Below are 15557 nucleotides of genomic sequence, written 5' to 3' on the forward strand. Positions count from 1 at the left end.
GGACATTTGCCTGTGGGAGCCAAAGGGGAGAATGTCCATTTCACAGATGAGAAAACAGGCTCCAAGAGGGAGTGATGTGCCCAGTATCCCAAAGTTGGGAGACAGGAGAGCTGGTCCCAGTGCAGCTGTGTGGCCCCCTGGGCACCGGCCCAGGTTCCGACCATCCTCCCTCGCCCCCGCCCCCATGTTACCACCAGCACCTCTCCCTTCCTGGTCAGTTGAGACAGCAGGTTCTGAATCACTACAAGCATATGGTGATCCTGCAGGTTCAGAGGCTGGAGACCTGGCCTTGGTCTGACCTGGGGTCATTATCACCAGGGATTAGAATCCAGGGCTGGACACTCTCCAGCCCGAGCTATTGTCTCTCGGATTCCTGGGCATTCCCGGGGCACAGTGGGGTGGAGACCCCCCTGACCCACAGCCATGAAGCACATGGCTGTCTGGCAGAGAAATCCTCCCCCAGATGCTGCTTTTCCAAAGCCCCACTGGGCCTGGGACCTACCCCTGGGCAGTCTTAGAACACAGGCTAACTCAGGGACACCATCAAATGCCATTTATTTTGAGTAAAAAATAAGCCACTTCTTTAATAATACATCAAGATGGACTCTTCAACCTTGCTGGGCTCACCTGGTCCCGGTCTCCCTAAATAGTCCCTCGTGCAGCCAGGTCAGCCAGAGATCTCAGGACAACAGTCCCAAGGAAGGGACGTGGCACAGGGGAGAGGGACGCTGGGGACGCTGCCACTGGGCTGGCTCAGTAGCAGTCGGCCTCGTTCTCCCCCAGGACGCCCACCGTGGCCAGCATGTCCTGCAGGAGTGACTGAGGGCTCTTCTCCATGTGGTCACTGCCCTCGGCTAACGCACCCCGAAGGCCTTCCAGGTCCACAGACCTCAGCACAGCCAGCACGACCTCAGGCTCCAGGTCCCCCAGGGGCTGGCCCTGATCACCTGCCTGCCACCTCTGCAAGGCAGCCTCCACGGAGGCCACATCTGGGCCGCTCCTGGACTCCTGCAGGCTACCAGAGGAAGAAGCAGTCTTGGCCCTCAGGAAGAGGAGGAGATCACAGGACTTCTGAGCCACAGGTCGGTCACAGTCAAACAAGGCACGGAAGGCAAACTCAAAGAGCCGCACTCGGCACAGTGGCTGCAGGGCCTGGGCCAGCGGGCCAGCTGGGGCCGCCACGGGTGGGGTCACAGCATAGGGACAGTGGGAGTGGAACTGTCCCAGTGTCTGTTCCAGAAATACCAGCGCCAGCTCCAGGCCCTGGGCCCGGACCTCCCAGTCCAGATCCTGGCTGGCAACCTGGAGCACCCTGGCCATAAACTGTTCCGTGTCCCCCGCCACGTCGGCATGGTGGTCCCTCAGCCACTGGGTGAAGACCTGCATGACTGCTCTCCGCGGGAATCCCTCTGAATCTGTGGAGAGGATATGCAGAAGCTCCACGAGCAGACTCTTCTGGAAGACAGAGCAAGAGGCGGTGGGAGGGGAGAGGGGAGACAGAGCCGCCACTGACAGGCGCGGGTTACAGCAGGGAAGATCCGCCCCCCCCAAGAATCTTCTGTCACGCAGGTCTGGGGCTAAACCTGCTTCTCCCCTCATCCCTCCATTTGCTCATGTATCAAAAAGGAGTGCTTGGAAGTAGAGCCAGATTCAGGTAATGTGTCCAATAGAACCCTGGCCCCAGACTTGCCTGAGACCGAGTGGCTAACCCACTGGACCCTGTGCATCAAGACAGCTGCCAGATGTGGGCTACCTGGCCTGGGGACCCATAGCCTCCTACCTGCTGGCCCCCTGGGTGCTCAGGGCTCACAGGGGTGACATGCAGCCCCTGGCTGGAGAGCTGCCCCATGACGGTCACTGCACTGGCACGGACGTAACTCTCAGGGTCTCGTAGGAGCTGCTCGGTAAGCTTGGGTACCTCCGAAGCGAGGAGTGCATGTCTGAAGCCAGCCTGCCCTGGGAGGGTCCAAGCGGCCACATTGGCTGTGACCAAGGCCCAAGTCCAAAGCCTCCTCCCTTGTTTCCCCAAGGGCAGCCTAGGTGGTCTGCTTCCCAAAGCCGACAAGAGACAACCAGTATGGCAAGGTCGGGTCCCCCTTATGCCCTGTACTCACCTCCCCAGTGTCTGGTCATCTGAGTCAGGAACTCGAGGCCGGAGTCCCTCACCTCCCAGCAGGGGCTGCACAGACGCTTCTGCAGCACAGGAAGCAGCTCTGGGGCAGGAGGGGCAGCTCAGAGTGGCCCAGGCCATGCCCATCCTGCCCCCAACTGCCTCTACCCGGCGACTCCCTTGGTTTACCTGGGAAGAGCCAAGATTACCTCTCAGGACCAGCAGGGCATGGGGTTCTAGATCACAGCAGCCGGGGGTCTTGGGTGAGCTCAGGAGCCACCTGAATGTGGCCTGGAAGGCTTTCTTCAGAACCTGGAGCAGGCAAAGCAGGGCTGCAGGGCCAGGAGTGGTGAGGGGCCGAGCTGGCCTGCCTGCCCCCATCTGCCCACACTGCACTCCTGTGCCTGCCCTAGGACACAAGAGGGGACCCCGGGGTATGGTGAGAAGGAAGCACTGGCTTTCATTTCCACAAGGCAGAAAGCACCAGGCAGGGGCAGAACTGACACTGCGGATCCCGATAGAAGGAGGCGGCTCCCGTAAGGTCCCTGACTGCCGGAGAGACTCTCCAGACACCCTTTCCAAGGCCTAGGAATCCACCATGCCTTCTGTCCCATCCTCTAACCGTCTGCTCAATGGCAGGGGGCAAACACGCCGCACCCACCAGAGCACAGCCACCACAGGGCCACGGGGAGGCCACGTTTGCAGAAAACGCTGACGAAGAGTTTGGATCCCAAGTGCAGAGGCCATCTGGCTCCAGTTCCCCACTGCGCCAGAGCATGCCCTGTTCCCATGGCTCAGCTCCCCTGGTGCCCAATCCTCACCACTGCTAGGCCCTGGGTCAAACCCCATGCTGCTGCCTGCCCCTCCAAACTCACTTTAAGAAGTGACTCTGGGGGCGCCTGGGTGGCTCAGTCAGCTAAGCGTCCAACTCTTGGTTTCAGCTCAGGTCATGATCTCAGGGTTGTGAGAACTGAGCCCCAGTCGGGCTCTGCGTTCAGTGCACAGTCTGCCTGAAACTCTCTCCCCACTCCTCTCCCCCACACTTTCTCTAAATGAATCTTAAAAAAAAAAAAAAAAAAAAAAAAAAGGAGCAACTGTGGCCCACAGAGACCTGGTTCCAAGAGGCCTGCAGGGGTCCTCCCCAGACATCTCCCCATTCCCCCCGCCCCCTGCACCCCATGCCTGTACCGTGGGGCTGGAGTCTGGGCTCCTGAGATATTCCAGAAGGACAGCAAACACCTCCGTCACCAGCTCTTGGGGGCCTGAGACAGACATGAAGAAAGAACCCACCCTGCCCTTCCAGGGGCCTCCCCAGCACAAAAGTGCATCAATCCAAGGAAAGCAGGGGCAGAACAAGTCAGACAGCCGAACCCCAACCCTACCCCAGAGAGAACATGCAGAGGACATTGATCCCCAGTGCAGCTGAGCAGCAGGTGAGCAGGGCCTGCGGGGGCACCGTGGCTTACCTGTCTCCTGAGACAGCGTCCCCAGGAAATCCAGGGCCGCCCGCTGTACCCGCACGCAGCCCAGCAGGAGCGCGCAGAGGTGGCGCCCCACGTCAGAGGCAGGGCTTGCTGAGCCCCTGCATAACTGCAGCAGGGTCACCGCGGCCCCAAGCAGGGGCTCCTGAGGCCAGGGGCAGGGGCGCTGGGGCTGGGAGAGAGGGCAGGTCAGTGCAGGCCCCAATTCCGGCTGCCACTGCGGACATGGGCCAGGACTGCACTTACTAGTGGCTGCAGCAGCTCCAGGTGGGCCAGAGTCCGGCACAGGAGACCCACACAGGCCGCCTTGGAGGAGAGGAGCGCGTCCACTGTCAGAGAGTCACCTGTGGCACTGTCCAGCACATCTGCAGGCCAAGCCAGAGGCAGCTCCCAATCAGCGGGTGCCTCCTACTTGGCCACTGCAGGCCTCGCTAAGGGCCACCGACCCCGCGGCTGCCACCACACACTGGAGACCAGGATCGGGGGTTCCCAGCAGGTGACATGCCCAGGGTGACACAGGCTGGCTAGAGCTGGGCTCTGAACCTGTATGTAGGGCTCCTGAGCCATCGAGCCTAGCTCTGGCCACAGCCTGTTCCTGGGCCAGTCCCACTACTTGGGATACTCATCCCTGTGCTCAACATGGGGGTACGAGGCACACCTGGGTCCACTTTGCTAATCCTCGACACACCGACACACTTCATAGCTGAAGCAACGTGAGTCACAGCAGGGGAAGCCACCCCCCCTACCACCACCCTGGTCACAGAAACCACCATGTGGTTCAGGTCCACATGAACACCCAGCTGCTCTGGGGCCACCCCGGACAGCACACGGGGGGGTGATGCTGCCTCGTGAATCCCAGCAGGGACACGAGACAAGCAGCAGTAACGCTTGTGACAACAACCTACACCCATCCACCTGCACTTGGCAAAGGCAGCGAGCTAGGTACCATGCTGGTCACTGCCCCAATATAAAGGACATGTCTGGGACCCCAGGGGCCTCCCATCCTATACCTGTCTACTCTCAGAAAGCAGCATACCTGAGGGTCCGGGGTCCTGACCCGTGGCTTTAAGGACGCAGGCCAGAGGCTGGAGAAGAATGACAAAGGCCTGGGCCCTCAGCACCTGTGGACTAAGCACAGAGGACACGGTGAGTGCCGCTTCCTGACCCTGACCTCTCCACCAAATCTGGAGCAAAGAGGCCAGTGCTGGGGATCTGGACACCCCCTTGAGAAACAGCTTCCTTTCAAGCACTGTGACCAGCACTCAGGCCACCAGTACACAGGCCAGCAATGTGGGACTCCATGGGAGCTGTTGGAATGTACCTCCCCAAGCCCCAGGAAGAGCCCCTTGAAGGACAAGCCTGCTCCAATGGACAGTGTCTACTCAGGGCCAGGGACAGGAGGCCCACCTCCAGGGAGTGTTCTTGGGCTCACGGTGTGGTGAGAGGCTAAGCCAGCACAGCTTCTCCCTGTAGGCTGGCTGCCCGGTCCTCCCCCTGCGGACCACTACCTCACCCTGAACATCTGGACAGCCTGAAGCCCAGAACCAGGCTTGCACCATACCCTAGTAACCTCTGGGGAGTGGGTCCTGTGGTGACCTTCATCCCTAACCTGGGCCAACATGACCACCTCTCATCTGCCCAGAACCCTGGAAAGACTTACTCATTCCTCCCATCTCTCTAGGTTCACGCACCCTTTCCTCTCCCTGCAGGAAGCTGTCCAGCCACTCCTGCCCACTGAGTCCCCCTCTACCTTCCCAGGGCCCCTAGTCCCTACCCCATTGACATGCATGCCATGCTGAGGCCGCTAAAGTGGGGAGCAGATCCTGGGTACGAACCTAACCCTGCTCAGAAGGGAACAGCTCCAAGCCTCTGTTTTATCTCTGGGGAGCCTATACAGTTTTTCACTGAAAACATTCTGTCACTATAGCACATAGAAGCCATAGCCTCCAGCAAGACCTTGGTAATAACCAAGTTACGGCCCAGCCATACCCCCAATGGCCGCCTCCGACCCTTCTCTGGCGTCAGGAGTTCCCCAAAAGGTCCCTGACCACGAGGGCTATGCTTCAGACCCCTCTGCCTGTCCTTGCATAAAACAAACCCCAATCCTTACCAGTCCTGCAGTTTCAGGATCCCTAACGCCAGCGGCCCTGCTTGGGTAGGGCTCAGATGGTTCAGAGTCTGAGCCAGAGTCTCCCACAGGCCGCAGCTAGAAGAGCTCAGCCCAGGAGAACTGCAGAGAAGCCCAGAAAGATAGTTAGTTCTCTGTCCTGCCCACCAAAGCCCATGAAGCACCCAGCGGCGGGACTGCCACAGCCCTGGCTTGGGGCATGCCCAGCTGAGACAGAGTCCTTCCTAGGTGGGTGGGCTTTCAGATCCCCTCTGGCATTCCCCTGCTCCAGGCGGTGCCCTGGATGGGCCCATGAGATGTGCCTCAGGTGTAACAGCTACCCTAAGACTCCCCAAGGGAAATAGTGCCCCCAACTCCTACCCACCCCCGGATGCACCCCAGAGGAACTGACCGGGCCACACTGAGGAGGAGGTCCACGAGCGAGTGTGCAGCTGGGACAGGGTCTTTCTCAAGTAGACTGCCTACTAGGGGACTCAGCCGTACCCACAGAACTTGTGTCCAAGGGTCATGGCAGTGCCCGAACGTGGTGGTCAGGACGTTTAGAGCCTGTGTGATCTGCGGGACGGCTGTGGAGTGCAGGGACTCTTCTATGTGACCCACGATCTTCTGGGCACACACTGGCCAATCACCAGCCTGCAGGCTGGGGTGTCCCTCGGCTAGGCCTTGCATGGACAAGCCCAGGATGTGCACCAGGAGCTGCCCAGCTGCCGAGGCCACAAACAGGCTGGAATCTCCCTGCAGGGAGAAGATGGTGTCAACGGCACCTGGGGAAGGGATAGGGGCAAGGAGAGAAGAAAATGGGCTTCAGCTGGAACAGAATCCGAGGTAGAGGACAGAGATGCTAAAACCACCAGGCGGCTTTAACTGCCAGACTTGGGAGCCTCAGGGAAAGGGCCTGAATGCAGCAAGCCACAAGAGGCACCACTAAGGCCCCAGCCTCCCCTCTGCTTAGAGGCAGGGGAACCAGCACGGAGGGCACCAAGGGGGGCAGCTTTAGACCCTTGGAAGGAAGCTTTTGATTCTAATTAGTTTCAAAGTCAACCCTAACTGCTGGGTCTGACCTGCAAGCCAAAGGACACTGCAGTGACCTCGAGGAGCCTCAGGCCCCCCAGTCACCCCGGGTGCCCCTCACAACAGCCCCATGACATCATAGCTGCTTTCCCAGATGAGCCCAGCAAGGTGCAATGAGGTCGCATAGGTATGGCAAGGCCACGGGCTAAAGACGGGGCAGGCAAGGGCACTCACCACAGTCAGCCAGGAAATGCAGGGCACTAGGATGCTGTGCCAGGGAGCGCAGGCCCTGGATCCAGCCACTGCGCACTGAGGGGGCAGTCCAGGCGGCTCCTCCCAGGGGCCCTGGCTCCCCAAAGAGCCTGGGCAGCAACTCCCCCTGCTGGGAAGTACAGAAGGAAGTGGTGACGTGGGCCCGTTCCCATAGGCGGGCAGATCATGGACAATTTTTCCGTTGTCCGGGGCTGGTCAAGGCACTTTTCTAGGCACTTTCTCTCTTGCTGCCAACACAGGGAGCCCACAGGCAGCTGTGCTTCTGGGAAGTGGCAGGTGGCCACCAGTGCCAGCCATGGCAGCCCAGGCACGGCCAAGTCTGCCTTCCAGGGTACAGCTTTGGGAGAACTGGGTTTTAAACAAAGGTTCATCAATCCTGTTGTTGGTTTACTTTAGAAATCCTCTCCCCAAAACAGTACCATGAGTTTCACCTCCAAAAGTCCACCTCTGACCAGGACGTCGGGCTCACAGACCCCTGATAGACTCCAAAGCCTACTGAACTCCTGAGCTGGGCATGTGGGGTCCACCAAGGCACTCACCCTCCTCTGGGTATCCCCCACTCCAGATGCCCCAGCACACCTGTTGTGCTCGGCCCACCTCACTCCCTGTACCTGTTCAAACCCTTTACAAACCAGCTGCGAGCCCACTGCCCCCACAAAGCTAACCCCCCTCCGCTCCCGCCCAGCTGGCAGTGGCTAACTCCCCACTCAAGTTCCACCAGCTTAGGGATGCCCACAGTACAATCATGCATTGTGCTACATTTGCTGCCACATGTACAAGATTCTCCACCACTATTGGTTTCAACACAGTATGCTGCCTCTTACCAGGGCAGTCAGTGCTCACTGGTGCAGCTATTCCCTCTGAGACTATCTGCACAACAGGCACGGCAGTCAGAGCCCAGGCCATGAGCAAGCCAGGCCACGGAGCATCCTGATCGGCTCTGGCCCAACCATCAAGGTACAGGGGCCTTCCAATCATCTCAGACTCCAGGATCAGGGACCGAGCCTGGATCAGGGACCGAGAGACCTTGGAGACAGGCTCCACCCACTCAGGGATTAAGTCTAACTCACTCAGGGATTAAGTCTAACTCTATAGCAGCCACTGCTAGCAGCTCACAGGGAAGGCCCCCTGTGGGGTCTGTTGTCATCAAAGAGGGGCCCCCCTGAAGTTACAGTTCCTCACCAGTAGGTGGGCAGAGAGGTTTCTGTCACCAAAGGAAGGTACAGCCCTTCACCAGTGGGTGGGTACAGAGCTCAGCCCCCTGCCTGGAGCTGTCCACTGCAGAGCAGCTGGCTGGTGAGGAGCCCGTGGGGCTGTAAGACCACCCGGGAGTGTGTGCAGGGGCAGCTGAGGAGGGAACAGGAGGCCAGCCTGGCACTGCGGCCCTCGTCCCTCGTGTAGCCAGCAGCAGACTCTCTATTCCGTGAGGCTCCTAGAGTAAGCCTCCCCTGTTTCCTCATCAGGGAAATAAAGGCCATTGGTCTGCTGACTGGCCAGGGCTGCCAGGATAAAACAAAAGTGATTCTGCAAACCCTGAAGAGCTCCATATGCCGCAAGGTACCACGGGTACGTGTGCGTTATCCTATGTACCATGAGGACAGCAAGCACAAAGTTATGCCTCAAAACACTTTGGCATAGTAAGGTGCCAGAGAACATCCTGGAAAGTCAGTCCACAGCAAGCTGTGCTGAGCCATGCCTCTGGAGGATCTGCTTTGCCAGACTGAGGAGCACCCATGAACAGCATCCCAAAGCTACTGAAAGAACACATCCCTCCCCACTACTGTCCTCTCTTCAGGTGACTGTATCATAGCATGGCCTTCCTGGGGCCCTGTGCACACCAGGTCAGAGAAAGTTAATGTGCTTTCCCCAAGAGCTGGTGAGGCTCTGAGAGGTGCCAAGAGAAGCCAATGAAGGGCTAGACAGGCTCCTTCAGGCATCGCCTAACCAACCCAGCTGTGCCCACATAGGAGCAGGCAAAGTTGTGAGGTGCAGTGCTCTGGGGAGCTCCCCAAACTCCATGTCTATCACTAAGTAGAAATTCTTATGAGTCATTCATTCATTCATCCAACAGGACCAAGTGGGAGACCGACAGTCTTGGTTAGCCCTCGTGACAGTTCCACATGACGTGTACAACTCTCCTGTCTGTCACAGGAAGAAACTAAGGCTCAGAGGGCTCGTGAACTTGGGCAAGTCCACACAGCAGGCCAAGTGTCAGAACTGAGCCAACCCCAGCTCTGTCTGATTCCAAAAACCTGACCCTTTCACCCCAACATCATTCTTGGCCGGTTTTTCAAAGAAGGTTCACATTCAGGAATAAAAACCTCATGATATAAGACAAAACACGGGTCAGCACATTTCAGAGGCCTAGGGATTACGGCCACCACTGCTTGAGGTACCTGTAGCAAAAGCAAGCTGTGCACTTCCCTGTGGGTCCCTCAGCTGGGAAGACCCCGGCTCACCTGAAGATACTGGAAGCAATCTTCCTGGGCTGCAAATACCCCTGCGAGGCGGAGTGAGAAGGAGAGGACTCTGGAACTCAGGTCCTGGGGTTTCAGCACGTGACACAGCAGCTCCACCAGACAGGGGTTCTCCTGTAATAACAGGAGACTGGACCCTGGGGGCAGGCCCAGCCAGGGAGAGTGTCATTGGGGCACAGTGATGCAGCTTTCTCTAAAGGACTGCTCTTTCTTTCTTTCTTTTTCTTTCTTTCCTTTCTTCTCTTTTTTCTTTCTTTCTTTCTCTTTCTTTCTTTCTTTCTTTCTTTCTTTCTTTCTTTCGATTTATTTATTTATTTACTTATTTAGAGAAAGACAGTGCAGGCACACATGTGCACAAGTAGGGGGAGGAATAGAGGGAGAGGGAGACAGAGAATGTCAAGCAGACTCCCCTTTGGCATGGAGTCTGACTGCTCCATCCCACGACCCTGAGATCATGACCTGAACCAAAATCAAGAGTTGGACACTTAACTGACTGAGCCAGCCAGGTGCCCCATAAAGGACCATTCTTCGGGCAACTCCCAGACCTTCTTCTCCCCCGATATTAGGTTTAGCAATCCCACCAAGAGAAAACATTTGCAACAACTACAACAAGGGAGTCATGACTTGAACTTGATGGGAGGGCAGGAAGTAGAAAGCCATCACCTCCACATCAGGTAAGGGACCAGGACAGGAAATAGAAGTGTCTAGCAAACCAAAACAGGCATTCCTGTTGCTGCTGATTACAAAAAAAGGAAATGCAAATTAAAGCAGAAGACCACTTTTACCTCCCAAGTGGGTGCTTTTCTTTTACACTCAGAGTGCTGCCCACAAGGAAGTACAATGGAACAGCCATCCTCAACCAGATGCGGCACCAGAGTTGTCTATACTCCACGATGCTCCTATTCAAAGGCACTCAGGTTGGTGAAGGGGACTGTGTGGCACAGGCTGAGACAGTTTCCTGTTAAGAGGCCCTTGCTGACACAACCATCAACAAATGTGGTTCAGGGAGAATGAAAGAGAAGAGCATAAGGAAGAGAGAATCATGAATCCAAGAAGCCAATAAACACATGGGCGAATTTAAAAAGGCACCAATTTTAAATACTAAGTAACTTTTTGATGGGTCTTAAGACAAGATAGAATCAAAATGCCAGACAGTAACAGTTAGACTGTGCTGGAGTTAAAGGGCCCTGAGATCCTTGTGTCAGTGGAATGGAGGATAGAGATTCTAGTTAACTTCTGACTTTTTTTAACTTTTGGCTTTTTAAATCCAGTTTGTGTGTGAGAGTCACCACTAAAGAACCTAAGTGGAATGTATAATTTCAAAACCAGAAAATGAAAAACTTTAAAAAAAAAGCTTTATCCATCCAATGCAAGGCAGAAAGGAGGGGAAAGAAACAAAGACAAGGCATGGGAAGTTCTAAAAAATCCAAAAGAGGGCAGCCTGGGTGGCTTAGCAGTTTAGCGCTGCCTTTGACCCAGGGTGTGATCCTAGAGACCCGGGATTGAGTCCCACATCAGGCTCCCTGCATGGAGCCTGCTTCTCTCTCTGCCTGTGTCTCTGCCTCTGTCTCTCTGTGTCTCTCATGAATAAATAAATAAAATCTTAAAAAAAAAAATCCCAAAGAACATAGCTTCAAATAGAATAAACAGTAGGCTCAACAAATGAAGAAGATCATCTGTTAGGGCGCTGCTCATATTAAATTGAGACTAAGCCAGCCGCATAGTGTTATAGACCAGAGGAAGCAGGACAGTACAGAAGGGCTAGGAGCACAGCAGCAAGGGTGCAGCATGCAGGTTCCTGCCTTAGAAGGGCAGTTGCATCCAGAAGAACATCTGACAATGTGACTTGAAAGCAAAAAGCACCATCAGTGCTTCAAGAAGAAAGTCATCATTCAAAGGTAGAACAGTCTAAGCCTGCAGGTACCTAAGCTAGCTTCAAGATCTGTAAAGGAAAAAACCAAGCAGAGTTTCAGAGAAAAACTGTTGAATCCACAATCTCAGGGTAGGGTCTTCCCATCTCAGAAACAATCAAGCAAACCAATTAGCAAGAACACAGCGAGCTTGAACCAGGGAGATCTGAACTAAGGAGCGCGTGTGAAGACCGTTCTCATTGTGCAGAATGCTGAGGCCATGGGGCACAGGCCCGCTTCCTTTAAGGGACGGACAGTGCTGCAAAATTACACTGTGGCAATGGCTGTACCAAGCCCCCTGTGTGTGAATTTACTGAAAACCAATCAACTGTTTACTTTGGGTCAATTCCATGGTATGTAAACTATATCTCAAAGAAACCTGTCTAAAAGTAATTTTTAGGGCAGCCCTGGTGGCACAGCAGTTTGGTGCTGCCTGCAGCCTGGGGTGTGATCCTGGAGACCTGGGATCGAGTTCCATGTCGGGCTCCCTGCATGGAGCCTGCTTCTCCCTCTGCCTGTGTCTCTGTGTCTCTCATGAGTAAATAAATAAAATCTTTTAAAAAATAATAATAAAAAAATAAAAGTAATTTTTAAAATTTGACTACAAACTAGGCCACCACTGAAGACTCTACAAATACCAGAAATGCAGCAGGAAGCAAAATCTATAGAATGAGAAAATAGGATACTCTACCATGGTAAGAGCCTCGACGGATACAAAGAAATCAAAATACAGGTATTTTAAAGTCTAATAAGTTAGAAATCAATAATAAGACTGAAAAAAACCGCACGTTGTAAATCTAAAAGAAACCCTTTTAAATTGTTTGTGTGTAAAGAAAAAAATCACAATGAAGAGTGAAAAATTGTGAAAAATCACAATTTCACAATGAAATACTTGGAAACAAACTACAGCAAAAGTACAGAGCAGTAAAACCTGTGGGGTGCAGCTTCCAGGGAAGTGTGCAGCCTTACGTGCATGTATTAGAAAAGACCTAGATGTTCAATTCAAAGGAGGGTAAAAAAGCAGGTACACCAAATGAACAAATAGCAGGAATTAATGACGGGTGCTATCCTAAGATCACTGGTAGTCAAGAGATCAAACGCCAGTAGGGCATTATTTACACTAGGGAACATCAGAAACACAAACACCTAGTAACAGTGGTGTGATTGTGTAAGTTATGGTCCATTCATATAGTGGACACCAGACAGTCAATAAAATCAGCATGTTCTACAGAGAAAACACTCACTGTAGTGCTAACAGAGAAAAAGCAAGGGGCGCTAGGTGGCTCAGCTGGTAAAGTGTCTGCCTTTGGCTCAGGTCATGATGAGTCCCCCATCAGGCTCCCGGCTCAGCAAGGGGAGCTGGTTTCTCCCTCTGCCCCCACCCTACTTGCACATGCGCTCATGCTCTCTCAAAAAAAAAAAAAAAAAAAAAGAATAAAATCTTTAAAAAAGAGAAAAAAAGCAACACACCATATTGTATTTATGGCGTGACTTTGCTTTTATAAGAAAATGCAGCTTTGGGGCACCTGGGTGGCTCAGCTGGTTAAGTGACACTTGATTTCAGCTTAGGTCCCAATGTCAGGGTTGTAGAATCCAGACACTTGTGGGGCTCCATGCTCAGCACAGAGTCTGCTTGAGATTCTCTCTCTCCCTCTGCTCCCTCTCTCAATAAATAAACAAAATCTTCTTAAAAAAAAAAAAAAAAAAAAAAAAGACAGGGCAGCCCGGGTGGCTCAGTGATTTAGCGCTGCCTTCAGCCCAGGGCCTGATCCTGGAGACCCGGGATTGAGTCCCACGTCAGGCTCCCTGCATGGAGCCTGCTTCTCCCTCTGCCTGTGTCTCTGTCTCTCTGTCTCTCTGTCTCTCTCTCTCTGTGTCTCTCATGAATAAATAAATAAAATCTTAAAAAATAAAGAAAGAAAAAAAAGAAAAAAAAAGACAAATGCAGCTTTATGACACATTAAGAAAACGGGCTGGAAGGAAATTTAAAAGATGGTAGTTTAATTTTCCTCTTTACTCTTTTGTGTTGTTCAAGGTTTATCTAAAGGATACACGTTAGTTTCATAACAAAAAATGATTTCCTAAAAGCAGACAAACAAATGCAACAGTAACAACAAAGTAAGCTCCTCGTTGCCCTCACAGCCATCTAGAGTGAACTGAAGGAGGAAGCCTGGACCAGGGCAGGAAGCAGCTGAGAGTACCAAGATCAAGCTCTCCTGCTCACTCCCTCAGACTTCAACTGATGCTGTCCCCAACTCGCCAGGCGGCCTCTCTAGGATGGAAGGAAGGGAACCAGAGGGTCCCTCCTTCCCCTGTACAGGAGAGCCCCATGCACCCTCTGGCCTTCCGGAGAACAGTCGACAGCAGCATCCTCCCCTTACCAGCTTTGGTTATCGTTTTAAACCAATCCAGCAGCTTCTCCAAACAGGTGTCATCTGCCACGGGCTGCCTGGGGTCTGCCAGAACTGCACAGAGAGCCGGGAGGAGCTGGGAGCACTCTGGGTCCATGGTGATGCTGGAGATCCCTGCAAAGAAAACGTCCGGGCCAGGTCCCACCCACCCTGGCCCCAGGCAGCCACTCCCCCAGCCTGGGTCCCCCCGGGGCTGGACGGGGCTGGACGCTAGACCTCGGCCTGGTGGTCCTGGCAGGTGGTGAGGAGCAAGCAGGGCCCTGAGCTCGGGGCCTGAGGAGCTCCGGGCCTGCCAACCTTGGACCCTGGTGGGAGGGGAGCGTGGGCCGGCGCCAGCCACGCTCAGGGGCAGAGCTTCCCCGCCAGGGTCAGCGCGTCTGCCCCGAAGGCGCTCGGGCCACCGTCGGCCCCCCCGGGCCGGGGCGTGCACCTGCCAGTCCTGCCGCGGCGGGGACCGGGAGCCCGGTGGCCAGGCGCTCAGGCCGCGCGCGGTCGGGAGGCTGGGGTGCGCGAGGGCTCCGTCGCGGGGGAGTGTCTGTCTGTCCGACGGCGGGGAAGCTGGGTCGCTAAGGAGGGAGCCCTCCTTGCGGGAGCCGCCGCCGCCCCGGCCGGCCGAGAGGCCCACAGAAGGCACGAGGCGGAGATGTCCGTCGGGCCGGTCCCCGGCTGCCCGCGGAGCCCGGGCCCCCCCGCCGGCCTGCACCGAGCGCCCTCCGCGGCCGCGACCCCTCCCCGGGCTCGCCGCTCACCTGCTCCGCGGGCCTCCGGCGCCGCAGGCCCCGCCCCGGACCGCACCACTGGCCGGGCCTGGCGGGGGCGCGCGGGCGGACGGCGGCCGCCGGAAACCCCGAAAGTCCCCGGAGGCCACTCTGGGAGCCCCGGAGGCCTACACGTGAGGAACCAGCTCTAGCTGGGAGGAGCTGAGGCAGACGGGGGCCAACCGGTGGGCCCGACCCGTCACCCTCACGGTGGCGCCGAGTGGTACTGCCCGACATCCGGCGGGCCCTGCGCCCAGAAGGCGGGCCTTCCGGTGGAAGGGGCGGGTGCAAAGCCGGAAGGGGCGCGGCCTCCCACGCCGAGGACCGAGGGTCTGGGCCGGCCGGTGGGTGGGATGCCCTTTTGGGTTTCCTAGTTTGGGGGGCTAAGTCCCTAGGTCTTTAGGCCCAAAACTGGGTCCTCAGGGCCCATCAGTGGTGTACCAGAGGGTCTCTAAGCCTGGGTCCTCAGGGCCCATCAGGGGTGTGCCAGAGGGTCTCTAAGCCTGGGTCCTCAGGGCCTGGCCCATCAGTGGTGTGCCAGAGGGTCTCTAAGCCTGGGTCCTCAGGGCCCATCAGGGGTGTGCCAGAGGGTCTCTAAGCCAGTGGATAAAAACATCTCATCTTGGGGCGCTGGGGTGGCTCAGTGGTTAAACCTCTGCCTCTTGATCTCAGCTCAGGTCGTGATCTCAGGGTCCTGAGTTCAGGCCTCATGTTGGGCTCCGCGCTGGGCAGGAAGTTTACTTAAAATAAAAAAATAAATAAAATATTAAAAGCCTCATCTTCCTGGAGCATCAGTGTTACAGCAGGATATTGGGGGATACACCAGGTACATATTAGGATATAGAAAGCAGAATTCCCACCAGTACGAACATAAAAAGGAACTCTAAAAACATTGACTTAATGGGTGATCACTCTGGACACCCCGCCCCTTAGAGGTGCTTGGGTGAAAAGGCTTGACCTGAGCAGCTCTCTTCCCTGAATTGTGATCCCTCGTTGTA

The 15557-nt window shown here is 55.4% G+C and overlaps 1 protein-coding gene across 22 annotated transcripts; it reads right to left on the minus strand.

Moving 5' to 3' along the window:
• Positions 1 to 538: 538 nt before the first annotated feature.
• On the minus strand, positions 539 to 14777 carry BRAT1 (BRCA1 associated ATM activator 1). 22 transcript variants are annotated; one of them, XM_072753273.1, is made up of 14 exons: positions 14551 to 14777; positions 13772 to 13915; positions 9463 to 9617; positions 6965 to 7109; positions 6111 to 6483; positions 5702 to 5821; positions 4628 to 4719; positions 3838 to 3956; positions 3577 to 3763; positions 3299 to 3372; positions 2320 to 2422; positions 2115 to 2213; positions 1781 to 1956; positions 539 to 1455 (listed from the first exon to the last, which is right to left on the minus strand). In XM_072753273.1, the coding sequence occupies exons 2-14, from the start codon at positions 13896 to 13898 to the stop codon at positions 754 to 756; spliced, it is 2472 nt and encodes an 823-aa protein (XP_072609374.1). In that variant the 5' UTR covers positions 13899 to 13915; positions 14551 to 14777; the 3' UTR covers positions 539 to 753. The 22 variants fall into 22 exon arrangements, with proteins under 22 accessions (XP_072609374.1, XP_072609369.1, XP_072609371.1 ...); XM_072753268.1 differs by having other exon boundaries at positions 3299 to 3417; XM_072753270.1 differs by having other exon boundaries at positions 6965 to 7112.
• Between the last annotated feature and the right edge of the window lie 780 nt (positions 14778 to 15557).

This window comes from Vulpes vulpes, chromosome 3, assembly GCF_048418805.1.
Source record: "Vulpes vulpes isolate BD-2025 chromosome 3, VulVul3, whole genome shotgun sequence".
In the NCBI taxonomy this organism is placed as follows: domain Eukaryota; kingdom Metazoa; phylum Chordata; class Mammalia; order Carnivora; family Canidae; genus Vulpes; species Vulpes vulpes.

Bases quoted from the DNA above. Each gene is read 5' to 3' on its own strand.
- BRAT1 (XM_026011340.2), bottom strand. From the start codon at position 13,898: ATGGACCCAGAGTGCTCCCAGCTCCTCCCGGCTCTCTGTGCAGTTCTG. The intron at 4,720-5,701 runs GTAAGGATTGGG...CTCTGTGCTTAG, and splicing joins ATCCTGAAACTGCAGGACTG to TCCACAGGTGCTGAGGGCCC. The intron at 2,214-2,319 runs GTAATCTTGGCT...CTCCTGCCCCAG, and splicing joins TGCCCTGCTGGTCCTGAGAG to AGCTGCTTCCTGTGCTGCAG.